The sequence below is a fragment of the Macaca mulatta genome, chromosome 20 (assembly GCF_049350105.2).
Source record: "Macaca mulatta isolate MMU2019108-1 chromosome 20, T2T-MMU8v2.0, whole genome shotgun sequence".
Taxonomy (NCBI): domain Eukaryota; kingdom Metazoa; phylum Chordata; class Mammalia; order Primates; family Cercopithecidae; genus Macaca; species Macaca mulatta.
In genome coordinates, this window is record NC_133425.1 from 68,995,918 (window position 1) to 69,011,444 (window position 15,527).

At 39.7% G+C, this 15,527-nt stretch overlaps 1 protein-coding gene and 1 pseudogene across 1 annotated transcript in view; one reads left to right on the plus strand and one right to left on the minus strand.

The window, feature by feature from the left end:
• HYDIN (HYDIN axonemal central pair apparatus protein) overlaps window positions 1–15,527 on the plus strand; it is a 469,694-nt gene that overhangs the window by 422,191 nt on the left and 31,976 nt on the right. Inside the window, exons 75-79 of the mRNA XM_077984568.1 lie at window positions 1,660–1,807; window positions 6,248–6,455; window positions 6,957–7,178; window positions 12,498–12,667; window positions 15,144–15,342. Coding sequence (XP_077840694.1) covers window positions 1,660–1,807; window positions 6,248–6,455; window positions 6,957–7,178; window positions 12,498–12,667; window positions 15,144–15,342 — 947 coding nt within the window. The remainder of the gene's footprint in view (window positions 1–1,659; window positions 1,808–6,247; window positions 6,456–6,956; window positions 7,179–12,497; window positions 12,668–15,143; window positions 15,343–15,527) is intronic.
• LOC114674517 (U6atac minor spliceosomal RNA) lies at window positions 4,121–4,235 on the minus strand (annotated as a pseudogene).

Consider the following 15,527-nt stretch of genomic DNA (forward strand, 5'->3'; position numbering starts at 1 on the left):
TATAAACTAATATTTTTAATAGTAAATACACCAATTTGGTGTTGCATAAGAAAAAGTTTAATCTCTCTACATTCATCCTGTCTCATCTTTCTCTTTCAACCCCAAAGGAAAGCAGTGTTAACAGCTGAATGTGTATTTTACTGATACACATAAGTAGGTGGGAGGGGGAATTATGGCATTTATTAAGATTTTGAACAAATAAGCAATGTAGCATAAATATAACAACTGTAAGACAGAGTTTAATCCAGGAATTCAACAGTGGTACCTTTCAATATAATCATTACATCAACAGATTAAAGAAGAACAACCATGTTATCATACTAATGTACACTGAAAAGGCATTGCCAAAATTTAGCAGACATTCCCAACAAAAACTCTAATAGCAACATGGACATTGATGGAAAAAAAGATTAACCAAAATCAAGAGGCAGATGTGATCCTGTAATAAACGACTAAAACTGCTTCAATTAAAATGAGGAATTAGGTAAGGGTGTTCATCATCACCATTATTATTGAACACTTGCTTAGAGACTTTAGCAAATATGACAAAACAAGAAAATAATTTGCATAAACATTGGGGGAAAAGGGAGAAAATCATCTTGTTTTGCTTTTGCTGATTATTTTATACACATAAAACCACAAGAGACTAGAGAAAAAGCAAAACAAACTACTAGACTCAACAGAATAATTTGGTAAGGTGGGTGGATGCAAGACAAATATGCAAAAATAGTGTCTTCTTTTTTAGTACTAGCAGCTAGAAACAGAAAACCAAAGAAAACATCCACTTAGTACTGGCAAAACCTATAAAATAGCTAAGGATAAATGTAACAAGACACACACAAGAAAAGACCTACATGAAGGAAACTAGCATATCTGATTAAAATCCGCCCCAAACGAGATCTGATCATTTGTTAGTTCTCCTAAAATTAAATGCAAATTTAATCAAGTTCCAATTAGAATCCCAACTAGGGTTGCCAGATAAAATACAGGATGCATAGTTAAATTTTAATTTCAAATAACAATAATTTTGAGTATGTCCCAATATTGCACGGGACATATTTATACTAAAAAATTACTTGCTAAATCTGTTAACCAAATCCCAAAAGAATTGGAAGGGGAGAGAACTGGATAAAATGATTCTAAAGTTTATATGGGAAAATAAATGTGCTAATAATAGCCAAGAGGAAAGCAAAAGATGATAGTGAGAGAATATGTATTAGTCAGAGCCCTGGGCAGGAAACTCAGGCCAATACCCAAGGTCTATTTTCAATGAATTGGATGCAAGGATTATTTACAGATACGTGGGCAATGAAGGGGGTCAGCCAAGGAGAGTGAAGCCCCCATTAACAAATTCAGGAAGGCATTACAATTATTGGGTCTAAAGGAGCAAGGGAAGAAAACTGTGTCACCAGAATCCCAGGAGAGCTGTGCCCAGGGCAGAGGAGCCACTCAGCAGAAGCAGGCAACTGATGAAGAAAGACATGGAATCCCCGAAAGGAGGAAGGTGACTTGTAGAGGAAAAGGAAAGGAGTGAAGTAGACAACGGCGGAAGAGGTTGGGGAATGTCTTCTAAATGTCTTGCCTGTGGAGCGGTGTCTGCTGAGAGACTCCAGCAGGCAGTCAGGAGGCCCCCACTGAGGGCTGGTGTTTCCTCCTCAGGCAGAGAAGCCAGGGAGACTGTGCAGATCATCAACAAGGAGGAGCAGGGGTTCGATTTTTCCTTCCAGGACAACTCCCGCTATTCTGAAGGTTTCAACAACAGCCTGCTTGTATGTCCCATGGAAGGCTGGATCCCACCACTGTCCAGGTAAACAAAAATAAAGGTCTCATTTTGTTTGCATCCTCCCGACATATCCAGGTCCCTAAGCCTGCCAGTGCTTACAGTGCCCTGTTTATATAATTGCTTTCAACGCTAAGATTAGATCATAACAATTCCATCTCCATCCTACTTACTCCCTGATATCTGTTTTCCTGATGAATATGGAGCATTGAGAATTCTAAGCCCTTTCTCTCAATATTTTCTCTTTGTATTCTTTTCCTTGCTATATTCACTGTATATGTGAATCCACAGTACAATATTCAGGCTTGCCTGGCAAATCTCTTTTTCAATTAAACTTTTAATTTTCAGGCCAGGCGTGGTGGCTTATGCCTATAATCCCAGCACTTTGGGAGGCTGAGGCAGAAGAATCACTTGAGGTTGGGAGTTTGAGACCTGCCTGGCCAACATGGCAAAACCCCATTTCTATTAAAAATACAATAATTAAGCCTGAGGCAGGTGGATCATTTGAGGTCAGGAGTTCCAGACCAGCCTGGCCAACATGGTAAAACCCCGTCTCTACTAAAAATACCAAAATTAGCCAGGCATGTTGGCGGGTGCCTGTAATCCCAGCTACTCTAGAGACTGAGGCAGGAGAATCGCTTGAACCCGGGAGTCATAGGTTGCAATGAGCTAAGATTGCGCCACTGCACTCTGGCCAGGGTGACAAGAGCGAAACTCCCTCTCAAAAAATAAATAAACAAATACAATAAATAGCCAGGTGTGGTGGCACACACCTGTAATCCCAGCTACTTGGGAAGCTGAGGCATGAGAATCACTTGAACCCAGGAGATACAGGTTGCAGTGAGCCGAGATTGTACCACTGCACTCCAGCCTGGGCAATGGAGTGAGACTTTGTCTCAAAAAATTATAATAAAATTTAAAAATTTGAAATAATTGTAAATTCACATGTAGTTGTAAGAAATAATACAAAGACTGCCGGGCGCAGTGGCTTACACCTGTAATCCCAGCACTTTGGGAGGCCAAGGTGGATGGATCACCTGAGGTCCGGAGTTCGAGACCAGCCTGGCCAACATGGTGAAACCCCATGTCTACTAAAAATACAAACATTAGCTGGGTGTGGTGGCCCATGCCTGTAATCCCAGCTACTCTGGAGGCTGAGGCAGGAGAATCGCTTGAACCTGGGAGGCGGAGGTTGCAGTGAGACAAGATTACCTCACTGCACTCCAGAGCAAGACTTTGTCTCAAAAAAAAAAGAAAGAAAGAAAGAAAAAAAGAACAAATAATACAAAGATATCTCTGTACTGTTTACCAAATTTCTTCCAAGGGTGACATCTTGCAAAGCTTCAGTAAAATGTCACAACCTGGTATTGACATTGACAGAGTCAAGACACAGAACAGATCCCTCACCACGAGGATGCCTCGTGTGACCCTTTTGTTGCCACACCCTTTTCCCTTCCCCCAAGCAACACCTCCTCACCCTCTGGAATCCAATACTTTCCTCTATGTCTATCATTTTTTCATTTCAGGAATGTTGTATTCACAGACACATACATTCCTTTTGTGATTGGCTTTTTTCACTCATAATTCTCTGGCCATACATCCAGGTAGTTTTGAGAGTTTCTTCGTTTTTGTGACTACCATTCCATAGTAGGGATGCACCACAGTTAGTTTATTCACCCACTGGAGGACATCTGGATTGTTCCCAGTTTGGGCTGTTAGGAATAAAGCTTCTATAAACTTTCATGTACAGATTTTTGTGTATCTTCATGTCACTGGGGAAAATGAGCAAGAGTGCAATTAATGGACATATGATAATGGCATGTTTCCAGAAAAAAAAGAAAAGAAAAGAAAAAACTGCCAAAATGCTTTCCAGACTGTCTGAACCATTTTACATTCCACCAGCTATCTCTGAATGTTCTAGAGTCTCTACAACATCACCAAAATTTGGTGTTGTCACAATTTTTTTGTTATTATTTTTAGATAGTGTCTCCCTCTGTTGCCCAGGCTGGAGTGCAGTGGTGTGATCTTGGCTCACTGCAACCCCCGCCTCCCAGGTTCAAGCAATTATCTTGCCTCCGCCTCCCAAGTAGCTAGGACTATAGGCACGCACCACCATGGCCAGCTAATTTTTTTTGTATTTTTAGTAGAGACAGGGTTTCACCATGATAGCCAGGCTGGACTCAAGCTCCTGACCTCAAGTGATCCACCCGCCTTGGCTTCCCAAAGTGCTGTGATTACAGGAATGAGCCACCGCACCCGGCAACAATTTTTTATTTTAGCTTTCCTAATAGGTGTGTAGTGATATCTCATTGTAGTTTTAATTAGCATTTCCTAATGACTAATAATGTTGGGCATCTTTACATGTGCTTATTTTCCATATGCCTGTTGTCAGGCCTGAGGGCCTCATCCATCGTTGTCAAGGGGAGTACTAACCTTCTCTCCTTTCATACAACACATATGTGCTTATTTTCCTTCTATGGATCCTCCTCAGTGAAATGTCTCCTCATGTCTCTTGCCAGTTTCCTGCTCAGCCTATTTGTTTTTTATTGTTGAGTTTTGAGAGTTCTTTACATGTTTAGGTAGTGCTGCCTTGGGGGATACATGGTCTGCAAATATTTTCTCCCAATCTGTAGTTTGTCTTTTCCTCTTCTTAACAAGGTCATTCACAAAGCAAAACCTTTTATTCTTGATGAAGTCCAAATTATCTATTTGTCCTTTTATGGACTGTCCTTTTAGTGTTTGTTCTGTATCTCTGAATAGCCCTAGATTCAGAAAATGTTCTTCCATTATTTTTTCCATAAGTTGCATGGCTTTAAATTTCAGGTTGTAACCCCTATTTTATTAACTTATAAGGTATGAGACTTCGGTCAAAGCTTTGTGGGTTTTTTTCAACTTTTATTTTAGATTCAAGGGATATGCATACAGGTTTTCTACTGGATTTACTGTATAGGTTTGGGGTACACATGGTCCCATCACCCAGGTACTGAGCTTAGTACCCAATCATTAGTTTTTCAACTCTTGCCTCCCTTCCTCCCCTCCCCCTAATAATCCCCAGCTTCTATTGTTGCCATCTTTATATCCATGCATACCTGATGTTTACCTCCAACTTATAAATAAGAACATGAGGTATTTGGTTTTCTGTTCCTATGTTAATTCGCTTAGGATAATGGCCTCCAGCTGCATCCATGTTGCAGCAAAGAATGACCTCATTCTTTTTGTGGCTGTGTAGTATTCTACGGTGTATATGTACCACATTTTCTTTATCCACTCGACAGTTGATGGGCACCTAGATTGAGTCCATGTCTTTGCTATTGTGAATAGTGCTGCAATGACCATGAGAGTGCATGTGTCTTTTTGGTAGAATGACTTTGGGTTTTTTGGTTTTTTGGTTTTGTTTTGTTTTTTGTAATGAGATTGCTGTGTTGAATGATAGTTCTGTTTTAAGTTCTTAGAGAAATCTCCAAACTGCTTTCCACGGTGGCAGAAAGATTTTAAATTCCCACCAATAGTGTATAAGCATTCCCTTTTCTGCAGCCTCGCCAGGATCTGTTGTTTTTTACTTCTTAATCATAGCCATTCTGACTGGTATGAGATGTTATCTCATTGTGGTTTTGACTTGCATTTCTCTGATGATTAGTAATGTGAAGCATTTCTTTATGTTTGTTGGCCACTTTTCTGTTTCCTTTTGAGAAGTGTCTATTCATGTCTTTTGCCCATTTTTTAATGGGATTACTTGTTTTTTGCTTGTTCAATTGTTTAAGTTCTTTAGAGACTGTGGATGTTAGACCTGTGTCAGATGCATAGTTTCCGAATAATTCCTCCCATTCTGTAGGTTGCATTTTTTTCTCTGTTTATGGTTTCTTTTTCTATGCAGAAACTTTCTTCCTTTCTTTTTTTTTTTTTTTTTTTTTTTTGCGGGATTAATTGGGTCCCACTTGTCAATTTTTGTTTTTATTGCAAGTACTTTTGAGGACTCAGTCATAAATTCTTTCCCAAGGCTGATGTCTACAATGGTGTTTCCTAGATTTTCTTCTAGTATTCTTACAGTTTGAGGTCTTACATCTAAATCTTTGATCCATCTTGAGTTAATATTTGTATATAGTGAAAAATAAGGGTCCTATTTTATTCTTCTGGCTTCTGGCTAGCCAGCTATCCCAGCATCATTTATTGAACAGGGAATCCTTTCCTCGTTGCTTATTTTTGTTGACTTTTTCAAAGATCAGATGATTGTAGGTGTGTAGCTTTATTTCTGGGATCTCTATCTTTTTCCATTGGTTTGTGTGTTTGTTTTTATGCTAATACCGTGCTGTTTTGGTTACTATAGCCACAAATCTTAAAATCTCATCATAATTTCGAGTTATGTTTCCTTTTCCTCATAATGAATCTGCTAATTCAGTAGACTCATATTTTTTAAGGTTTTAACAAATTGGCCTAGTCAGGTAATCTGCTGTTTTGTTCCCCAACCAGGTTCCCAATTGATATTTTCTTCACACCAAAGCAGGAAGGAGATGTGAACTTTAATTTGATCTGCAATGTGAAAAAGAAAGTCCACCCTCTGACATTAAATGTCAAGGCCGAGGGCTACACTATGAATGCAGAGATCAAGTGCAAGGACAGGACAGGCTCCATCACTCTGTTGACTCCCAACCAGACTAACATTGTCAACTTCTATGAGGTAAAGGTGTAAGAAGACCTTGCTATCTATCTCAGCTTCCATTCTGACTGGGGAAAGTAGTAAAAATGAATATGAGCTGAGTCTTTCTGCTTCAAATGCCAGAGAGATCAGGAAAACAGAAACACTCCAAGAGCAGCTCTATCCCCAGAATGTATGTAGATGTGATGTGAATGCTTTTCTTATTTTATTTTCAGGGGGGTGGAGAGATGGTGGGGAGAGGAAATAGTGTTTGTGTTAAACATACAGGAACTACCTGTATTTGACTACCAACAAAGGTCTAAGAACTAAATTGCCCCTTTCTCTATGAGATATTGAGAGAACCCCAACACTTAGTAGCTCTTGCTGGAATATCTGACTCCATTAAGCTAAAGACAGTCAAATCACCATCGTCATCTGCCATCCTTATTTCCCAAAGGATATTTTTCATCAACATGTTACAAATGCTGACCCCAGACAAAGGAACTATGGTTTGCATTCCCTGCTCTGTTCTCTGTCTCCTAGGTGGAGTTAAATGAATGTGTCCAGTGTGAATTCAACTTTATCAACACTGGAAAGTTCACCTTCAGCTTCCAGGCAGAGCTGTGTGGCTCCAAAGCCTTGCTGCAGTACTTGGAATTTTCACCCATCGACAGCACTGTGGATGTAGGGCAGAGTGTACATGCCACCCTGTCTTTTCAACCATTAAAGAAGTGTGTCTTGACAGACCTGGAACTCAGAATCAAGGTGAGTCCATTTAACATTGTCCAAACTCCAAAAGTACTCTCAGCGTGCTGCCTTGGCAGGTTAATTCTCCTGTGTTTTCTTTATCTTCTCCACGTATCCAGAAGCTCCTAGAGGGTAGCTGTGTTGGACACAGCCTCACAATGTCTAGTACAAAGCCTTCATCAATGGTTAGGTGGATGGGGAGTAAGTGTGGATTGAAAAGCAATTATATTGCAATACATTCACCCATTAAAATAAATAAGAGTGATAGGCAGGGCAGGAAAAGAATGTGTACAACATTTTCTAAGATGAATTATTGAATGAAAAGAAAAAAAACAAAGAATGGTGATGTCATCAGGAATGGCAGAGAAGGACATCCAAAACGCTGCTCTTCAACAGCAATGAGACCACTGGAAAAAATTTTCGAAGTCAACTTTTTCAGAACTCTGAAAATTAATAATAGGCTTTGAACAATTCTAGGAGTACTTACTCAAGAAAAATGGCTGAATACCCATAAAGACAGAGAGTTTTGTGGTATTTTGATTTGCCCTATTCTCTCCCTCCTCCCTCATCCCAGCTCTGCAGTAACCTTGAAAACCAACAATTCGGCAATCAAAGTGAAAGTCAGCAGTCAATCAGATCCTGGAGGAGGTAGAACAGATTGGAACTCCCCAAAACCCCAATTCTAAAAGAATTGTCACTATTTGAGCTGTCTAGAAGTTCAATGGAAACCCCGCTCACAGGGATAGCTTTTATTTGACCTGACTCCAGGCTTGCTCAAAAACAATCAGTTGTAATTGTTTAACACCGCAGCTGACTGAGGGAGCATTGACCTTAGGGGCAAACAAGAAGTTCATTGAAAAATTTAAAAGGAGAGGCTGGGAAGAAGATATTCATGGGGGGCTCTGAAAAGCTTCAGCATATTCCCTGGAATCTAGACAGCCATGCATGTATAAGATATGTGTACCTCCAGGCTGTGTTACTGCTCAGGAGAGACCTGAGAAGGCCCTAAGCTCTTACCTCTGACTAACCTTTAGGTCCCGGGAAAGATAAAGCAGAGTTGGCAACTGCCTGCCTGAGTGTCAAAGGCATGTCCTGCCACACACAGCCCCTCAGCAAAAGCTGTTCCAGGCATTTAAGGAAATGGTTCCAGGCATTTAAGGAAATCTCTGTTCAGTCATAAACTGACCACTAAACTAACTGAGCAGAAACTTTATTGGCCATGCATAAGTGAGAATATAGACTTTACTGAAAAAGTTACTAAACAAACTAAGAGTTACAACAGTAACCAACCCTGCGGGAGGGGTGATCTGATTTTCAGAGTTGCCACATTTATTTTTTTAAATCTCCAGTTTCCAATATGAGCCATGAAAAGAAACAAGAAAATATAACTCATATACAGGGAAAAAAGCAAAAAAGCAAAAACATTATCTCTGAGTGAGCCCAGATGTTGGACTTAATAGACAAATACTTGAAATCACCTACTTAAAATATGTTCAAAGAACTATAGGACACCATGTCTAGATAACTAAAGCAAAGAATGAGAGCAATGTCTCACCAAAGAGAGAATATCAATAAACATATAGAAATTATAAAAATATACATTTTGGAGTTGAAAAACATAATAGCTGCAATGAAAAATTCACAACAGGAGCTCAATAGCAGATTTCTTATGGCAAAAGAAAGAATCAGCTGTGGCAGATGGGATAAAATTGTTGAAAAGAAAAAGAAAAAATCAGCAAATTTGAAGATGGAGCAATTGAGATTATCCAATATGAAGAACAAAAAGAAAAAAGAATGAAGAAAAATGAACAGAAATTCAGAGTCCCATAAGAGATTATCAAGCATAGCAATATACATGTAATGGGAATCTCAGAAGGAGAGAAGAAGGAAAATAAGAGAAAGACTATTTCAAGAAATAACACCCTAAAACTTCCCAAATTTAATGAAATCAATTAAATATCCAGAAAGTTCAATAAATTCCAAGCAGGATAAACTCCAAAAAATCCATACCTAGACACATCATTACCAAACTGTTGAAAGACAAAGACAGATCATCTGGAAGGCAGAAGGATTAACAGCTGGTTTCTCATTAGAAACTTTGGAGACCTGAAGACAGTGTGATGACATATTCAATGTGCTGAAAGAAAAAAAAGTTATCAACAAAGAATTTTATATCTAGTAAAACTATTTCTAAATAGTTCCCATTATTCTGCCAATTTGGGGGAACTAAACCAGGACACTCTCAGATAAATAAAATCTGAAAGAATTCATCACTAGCAGACTGGCCTATAAGAAATAATAAAGGGAATCCTTCAGACTGAAATGAAAAGACACTAAAGGATAACTCAAATCTACATGAAGAAATATAGAGCACCAGTAAAGGTAACTGCATAGATTATATAAAATCAGTATAAATGTATTTTTTTATTTATAACTTTTTCTATCTGATTTAAAAGACAATTGCATATAGCAATAACTATAAATCTGTATTAGTGGGCTTAATGTAAAGATGCAATTTGTGTGGTAATAGCACAAAGAAAGAGGAAGTAACAGAGCTATATAAGAGCAAAGTTTTGCCTATTATTGAAATTAAGTTGTTATTAACTCAAACTAGATTGTTATAAATGTAGATGTTAATTGTAATCTTCCTTGCAATGACTAATACAACAACTCAAAAGAATATAGTAAAACAAATGACAAGGGAACTTAAATGGTACACTAGAAAATATCTATTTAACACAAAAGAAGGCAGTAATGGAGGAATAGAAGAATAAAAAAGGCATGATTGGCTAGTAATTTTTTTAAAAAGATATAAGATATATAGAAAGCAAATAGAAAAAAGACATAAATTTTACCTTGTCAGTAATTACATTAAATTTAAATGAGTTAAACTCTTCAATAAAAAGATAAAAATTGGCAGAATAATGGGAAAAATCATGATCCAACTATGTGCTATCTACAAAAGACTCACTTTGGATTCAAAGACACAAATAGATTTAAAGTAAAAGGATAGAAAAATAAATATCCTTTATTTAAATAATAGCCAACAAGAGCTAGAGTACCTATGCTAATGTCAAACAAAATAGACTTATAGACAAAAACTATTCCTAGAGATAAATAAAGACATTTTATAATGATCAAAAATTATTCCTAGAGATAAATAATTTTATAATGATAAAAGGATCACTCCATCAAGAAATCATAGCAATTATAAACATGCATGTAACAAGAGAGTCCCAAAATACATGAAACAAAACAGACAGAATTGAAGGAAGAAATAAACAATTCAACAATCATAGTTGGAGATTTCAATACCTAGTTTTAAACAATGGGTATAACTAGACAGAAGGTCAGCAAGGAAATAAGAAGACTTGAACAGCACTATGAAAGCTCTAGGCCTAACAGACATATACAAAACATTTCATCTAACAACAGGAGAATAGACATTCTTTTCAAGTGAACTTGGAACATTGTCCAGGATTGGCCAGATATTAGGTCATAAAACATACTTCAATAAATTAAAAGGATTGAAATCATGCAAAGTATGTTCTTCAACTACAATGGAAAGAAATTTGGGATGCCCAGCCTAACACATCATCCTTATCAAATCCTCAGGAAGAAGGTGATAGAAAGATGGGGGTAAAACCACTAGAACCTGTCTTCATCTGTTTTGTGCTTCTATAACAGAATACCTGAGACTGGGTAATTTATGATGAACAGAAATGTTTAGGCTCACGGTTCTGGACCCTGGGAAGTCCAATATCAAGTTGCCAGCATCTGGTGAGGGCCTTATGGCTGCATCATAACGTGGCAGATGGCATCACGTGATGAAAGGGCAATGGTTGGGGGAAGAAAGGTCGGGGGTGGGGCAGGAGGAAGAGAGAGAGAGGAAGAGAGAGAGAGAGCAAGGAGGAGTGAACTTATTCCTGCCATAGCAAACCCACTCCTACGATGATGGCAGAAGTCTATTCATGAGGGCGAGCCCTCATGACCAATCACTTCTTAAAGGTCCCACTTCCCAATACCATCACAATGGCAACTAAATTTCAGCATGAGTTTTGGAGGAGACAAACGTTCAAGCCATGAAAAATTCCAAGGTGTGTCACTGGCCATTGAGAGTTCAGGAAGCTCCAGTGGAACTCAGCAGCAAAGTCACAGCCATCTTCTCTGAGAAAAGCCCAGTTTGTGGCTTCAGAAGGGACCTATTCCTTTTGAGAACTTTTTCAGAACTTACATTTCTTAGAGCAAACAGAAATATAACATGTTACAAGATCTTTCTACTCTGGTTGGCAGAAGAGTTGAAGGTGATAAATTTACATCCTTTTCATTGAATCAGCCACAAAATGTAAACACTTTAAAAGCCTTGGACATTTACCTATGTAACAAACCTGCATATCCTGCACATGTACCCCTGAACTTAAAAGTTGAAAGAAAAGAAAAAGAAAATAAAAGCTTTGAATAAGAAAATGTTTTTAAATTTATAAAGTTGTTTATGATAGCTTGTACCAATGACTGCTGACTTATTCTAATGTTTAAAATGAATGTTTATTCTAATAATGTTTATTCTAATGATGCTTAGAATGAATAATAGATAATTTATTTGAAATCAATTATCAATTTGTGAGAATTCACATTGTGAGGAGTTTGTGAAGAGCAAATTAAGTTCATGTACCAATGAGTCACATATTACCTTGTGATTGAGAGTCCAGATGATGACCTGTGCTCTTTTCATCTTTCCACTCTTTCGTCCTTGGCATATTAGCCTTGTTCTCCTTCTTGTCATCTCCTGGTCACAAGAGGACCATTTTACCTGACGTCCTATGTGTGCGTTCAGAGTGAAAAGAAAGGGGAAGAGCGTGAAGGCAAAGAACTTCCCCAGCAAGGCTTTGCCTCTTTATTTAAGATAGAACACCCTCTTGTCCTCTTCTGTTTACATCTCAATGACTGGAACTATGTCTGATGGCCATCCTGAGCTTTAAAGGAAGGTGTAAAATGAAGCATTTGCACCTAGGCACATTGGCATCCAATCAGAGTCCTGCTAGGAAGGAAGCAATGGGGAGTGGATGTTGGGTAGTAACTAGCAGTGCCTGGTATGCCCCTGGACCTTCAAGCTGAATCATTGCTGCAAGAGCAAAGTGGGAGGCAATGTAGGGCCTGATTACAGAGGAACTTTTCTTCAATACACAAGCTTCTAACCTACTAAATCAGAATCTCTGGAAATGGCACCCTGAGACCTGTATTAAAGCACCAACTGCTTTCCAGCTTAACCTGAGGACTTAAGAGCCCTCGCCTCCTACTTCTTCTAATTATGATCCCCCTGCCATTTCCTCCCCACAGATCAGCCATGGTCCAACATTTGTGTGCAGCATCTCAGGCTGTGCTGTGAGCCCGGCTATCCATTTCTCCTTCACCAGCTACAACTTTGGGACCTGCTTTATCTATCAAGCTGGGATGCCCCCATACAAACAAACCCTGGTAATTACCAACAAGGAAGAAACACCTATGAGGTAAGCAGGCTTCCCAGAGCCTCCAGATGATTCTGCAACTGCTTGTGGGCCCTACAGACTCCACACAGGTGAAGCCCTGCCAAGACAAAAAAAAAAAAAAATGATTATGGGAAAGAGTCAAACATAAGTGGGTATGAATCCTGGGTCCCTGTCCCCACAAGTAAAACTAATACTTGGATAGCCATGAACTACCCTGCTAAAAATCCTCTTTGTGAAGTACGTAGAGCAATTCCAAATGATCTAGTGAGAGCTTTTATGACTTCCATTTATTTTCTCATGTGATAGACTTGGAAACTGAGGTTTGAAGAGTTAAAAGGTAAATTTCTCTGGCCAGTGGCTTTGCAGTAAATAGCAGACCTGTACTGAGCCTAAGCTTTCTGATTCAAATCTAGCCTCTCAGCACCATCCCTGTGTGGGATGTTCTAGTCCAAGGTTCTGGGCCCCATTCAAGACCTAATGAGATAGAATCTCTAAGGGCTGGCCCAAAGACCTATGTTTACTCAAATCTGTCTATCAGTACTTTAGAGAATTTTCCATAATGATGAAAATGTTGTATTATTGCATTGTCGAACATGGTGGCCTATAGCTGAATGTGGCTTCAGAGCACTTAAAATGTGGCTAGTGGAACTAAAGAACTGATTTTTTATTTTATTTTAATTAATGTTAATTTTAATAACTGCAAGTGTCTAGTGGCCACCATATTGGATAGCACAGATCTAAGTTCAAATTTTAACTCTTCCCTAGTTGTGTGACCTTGGGCAAATTTTTAAAACTCTCTGCGCCTCTGTCTCCTTGCCTGAAGTGGTAGTCATAATAATACTGTCTATGACCGGGCGCAGTGGCTCACGCCTGTAATCCCAGCACTTTGGGAGGCCAAGGCAGACGGATCACGAGGTCAGGAGACCGAGACCATCCTAGCTAACACAGTAAAACCTCGTCTCTACTAAAAATACAAAAAATTAGCTGGGCATGGTGGCAGGCACCTGTAGTCCCAGCTACTCGGGAGGCTGAGGCAGGAGAATGGCATGAACCCAGGAGGCGGAGCTTGCAGTGAGCCGAGATCATGCCACTGCACTCCAGCCTGGGTGACAGAGCGAGACTCTGTCTCAAAAAAATAATAATAATAATACCATCTGTATAAGACTATTAGGATGATTAAATTAATTCACCTAGGAACAGTGCTTAGAACACTGCCTGGAACATAAGAAATGCCCAATTATTGTTAGTTGCTGCTGCTGCTGCTGTTATTGTTAGTACCCTGAATATTAAATCATAAGTGTGTCATGTAATTTGAAATACTAATTTTAAATCTTATCTATCTATACTCCTTGCATGTTTAATGTAATCTCAGTCTTACTTTGCTTAAGGTATTGAGCTCTATATGTTGGCCTAGCTAGACTCCTTCTCTACAGACTGTAAGGCAGACAAGGAGAGGTTGTAATGGAGAGGCCTAGTGCCTTCCTACCCACGTGTGGAGCAGGGTGGACGTGCTCTTTTAAGATCCCTTCTATTTGAACAATGAGTCATAATAATAGTAGCTCACTTTATGGAATATTTCCTCTGCACCCTATTTAATGACTGTTTCAGTCACTTTATCTCATTTAATCCTCACAATAGCCCTAAGAAATGGTGATCACTACCCCCATTTTGCAGATAAGAAAACAGAGACCCATGTGGGCTACATAACTCTTGTGAGATCCTTTGGGTAATCAGTGATAGAGCCTGGATCCAGACTCCTCTCTGCCTGACTCTAGAACATATACTCCTCCCTACTGTGCTTTGTCACCCAATTACTTCTGGAAGCACTTCCTTCTTATGAGAGGGTACAAAACCCTCATGTATAAAACCATGAGATGCATGATCAAGAAATGGAGAATCAGGCTGGGCGCCATGGCTCACGCCTGTAATCCCAGCACTTTGGGAGGCCGAGGTGGGTGGATCACCTGAGGTCAGAAGTTCAAGACCAGCCTGGCCAACATGGTGAAACCCCGTCTCTACTAAAAATACAAAAATTAGTTGGGCACAGTGGCACACACCTATAATCCCAGCTACTCAGGAGGCGGAGGCAGGAGAATCGTTTGAACCTGGGAGGCAGAGGTTGCAGTGAGTTGAGATCATGCCACTGCATTCCAGCCTGGGTGACAGAGTGAGACTCTGTCTCCAAAAAAAAAAGAAAAAAAGAAAGAAATAGAGAACTGTTAGTGAAGAATATTGGGCAAAGGGTGATGAGCCTTGAGTTTGAAACCCAGTTCAGCCAGGGTCTCAGGATGTGACTTGGAGCAACTTGGTTGTGCCTAAGAGAGTGTGGGCTGGGTCATTGCTAACCTCCCTTCCAGCTCTTAAATGACTTATGTGACTCTAGGACAGCAGGGCAGGAAACCCATCAGTATCCAGCCCAAAGAGACAAGGAGATGGCATCTGCCCCTCTGGGTCAGACTTCTTGGAGCTTACGCCTGTTCGTCTTGATTTTCTGCAGCATAGATTGTCTGTACACCAACACCACTCATCTCGAGGTGAACTGCCGTGTTGATGTGGTAAAGCCAGGAAACACACTGGAGATTCCGATAACTTTTTATCCTCGAGAAAGTATCAACTATCAAGAACTCATCCCCTTTGAAATCAATGGGCTCTCACAACAAACGGTCGAAATCAAAGGGAAGGGTACTGAAATGAAGGTAACAGACAGTCGGGAGGCCTTCAGGTGTGGCACCCTCCTTTCTACCTTTCTCAACCTTCTTTGCCCCCCAGAACCCCTTCCCCCCTCCAGCCGCTCTGCTTCTCTGCCCCAGGCTGCTCTGTTGGAGGTCAGCCAGTCCCACTGAGATGATGTTCCTAATAACACAAAGGGGCAAATCGTCAG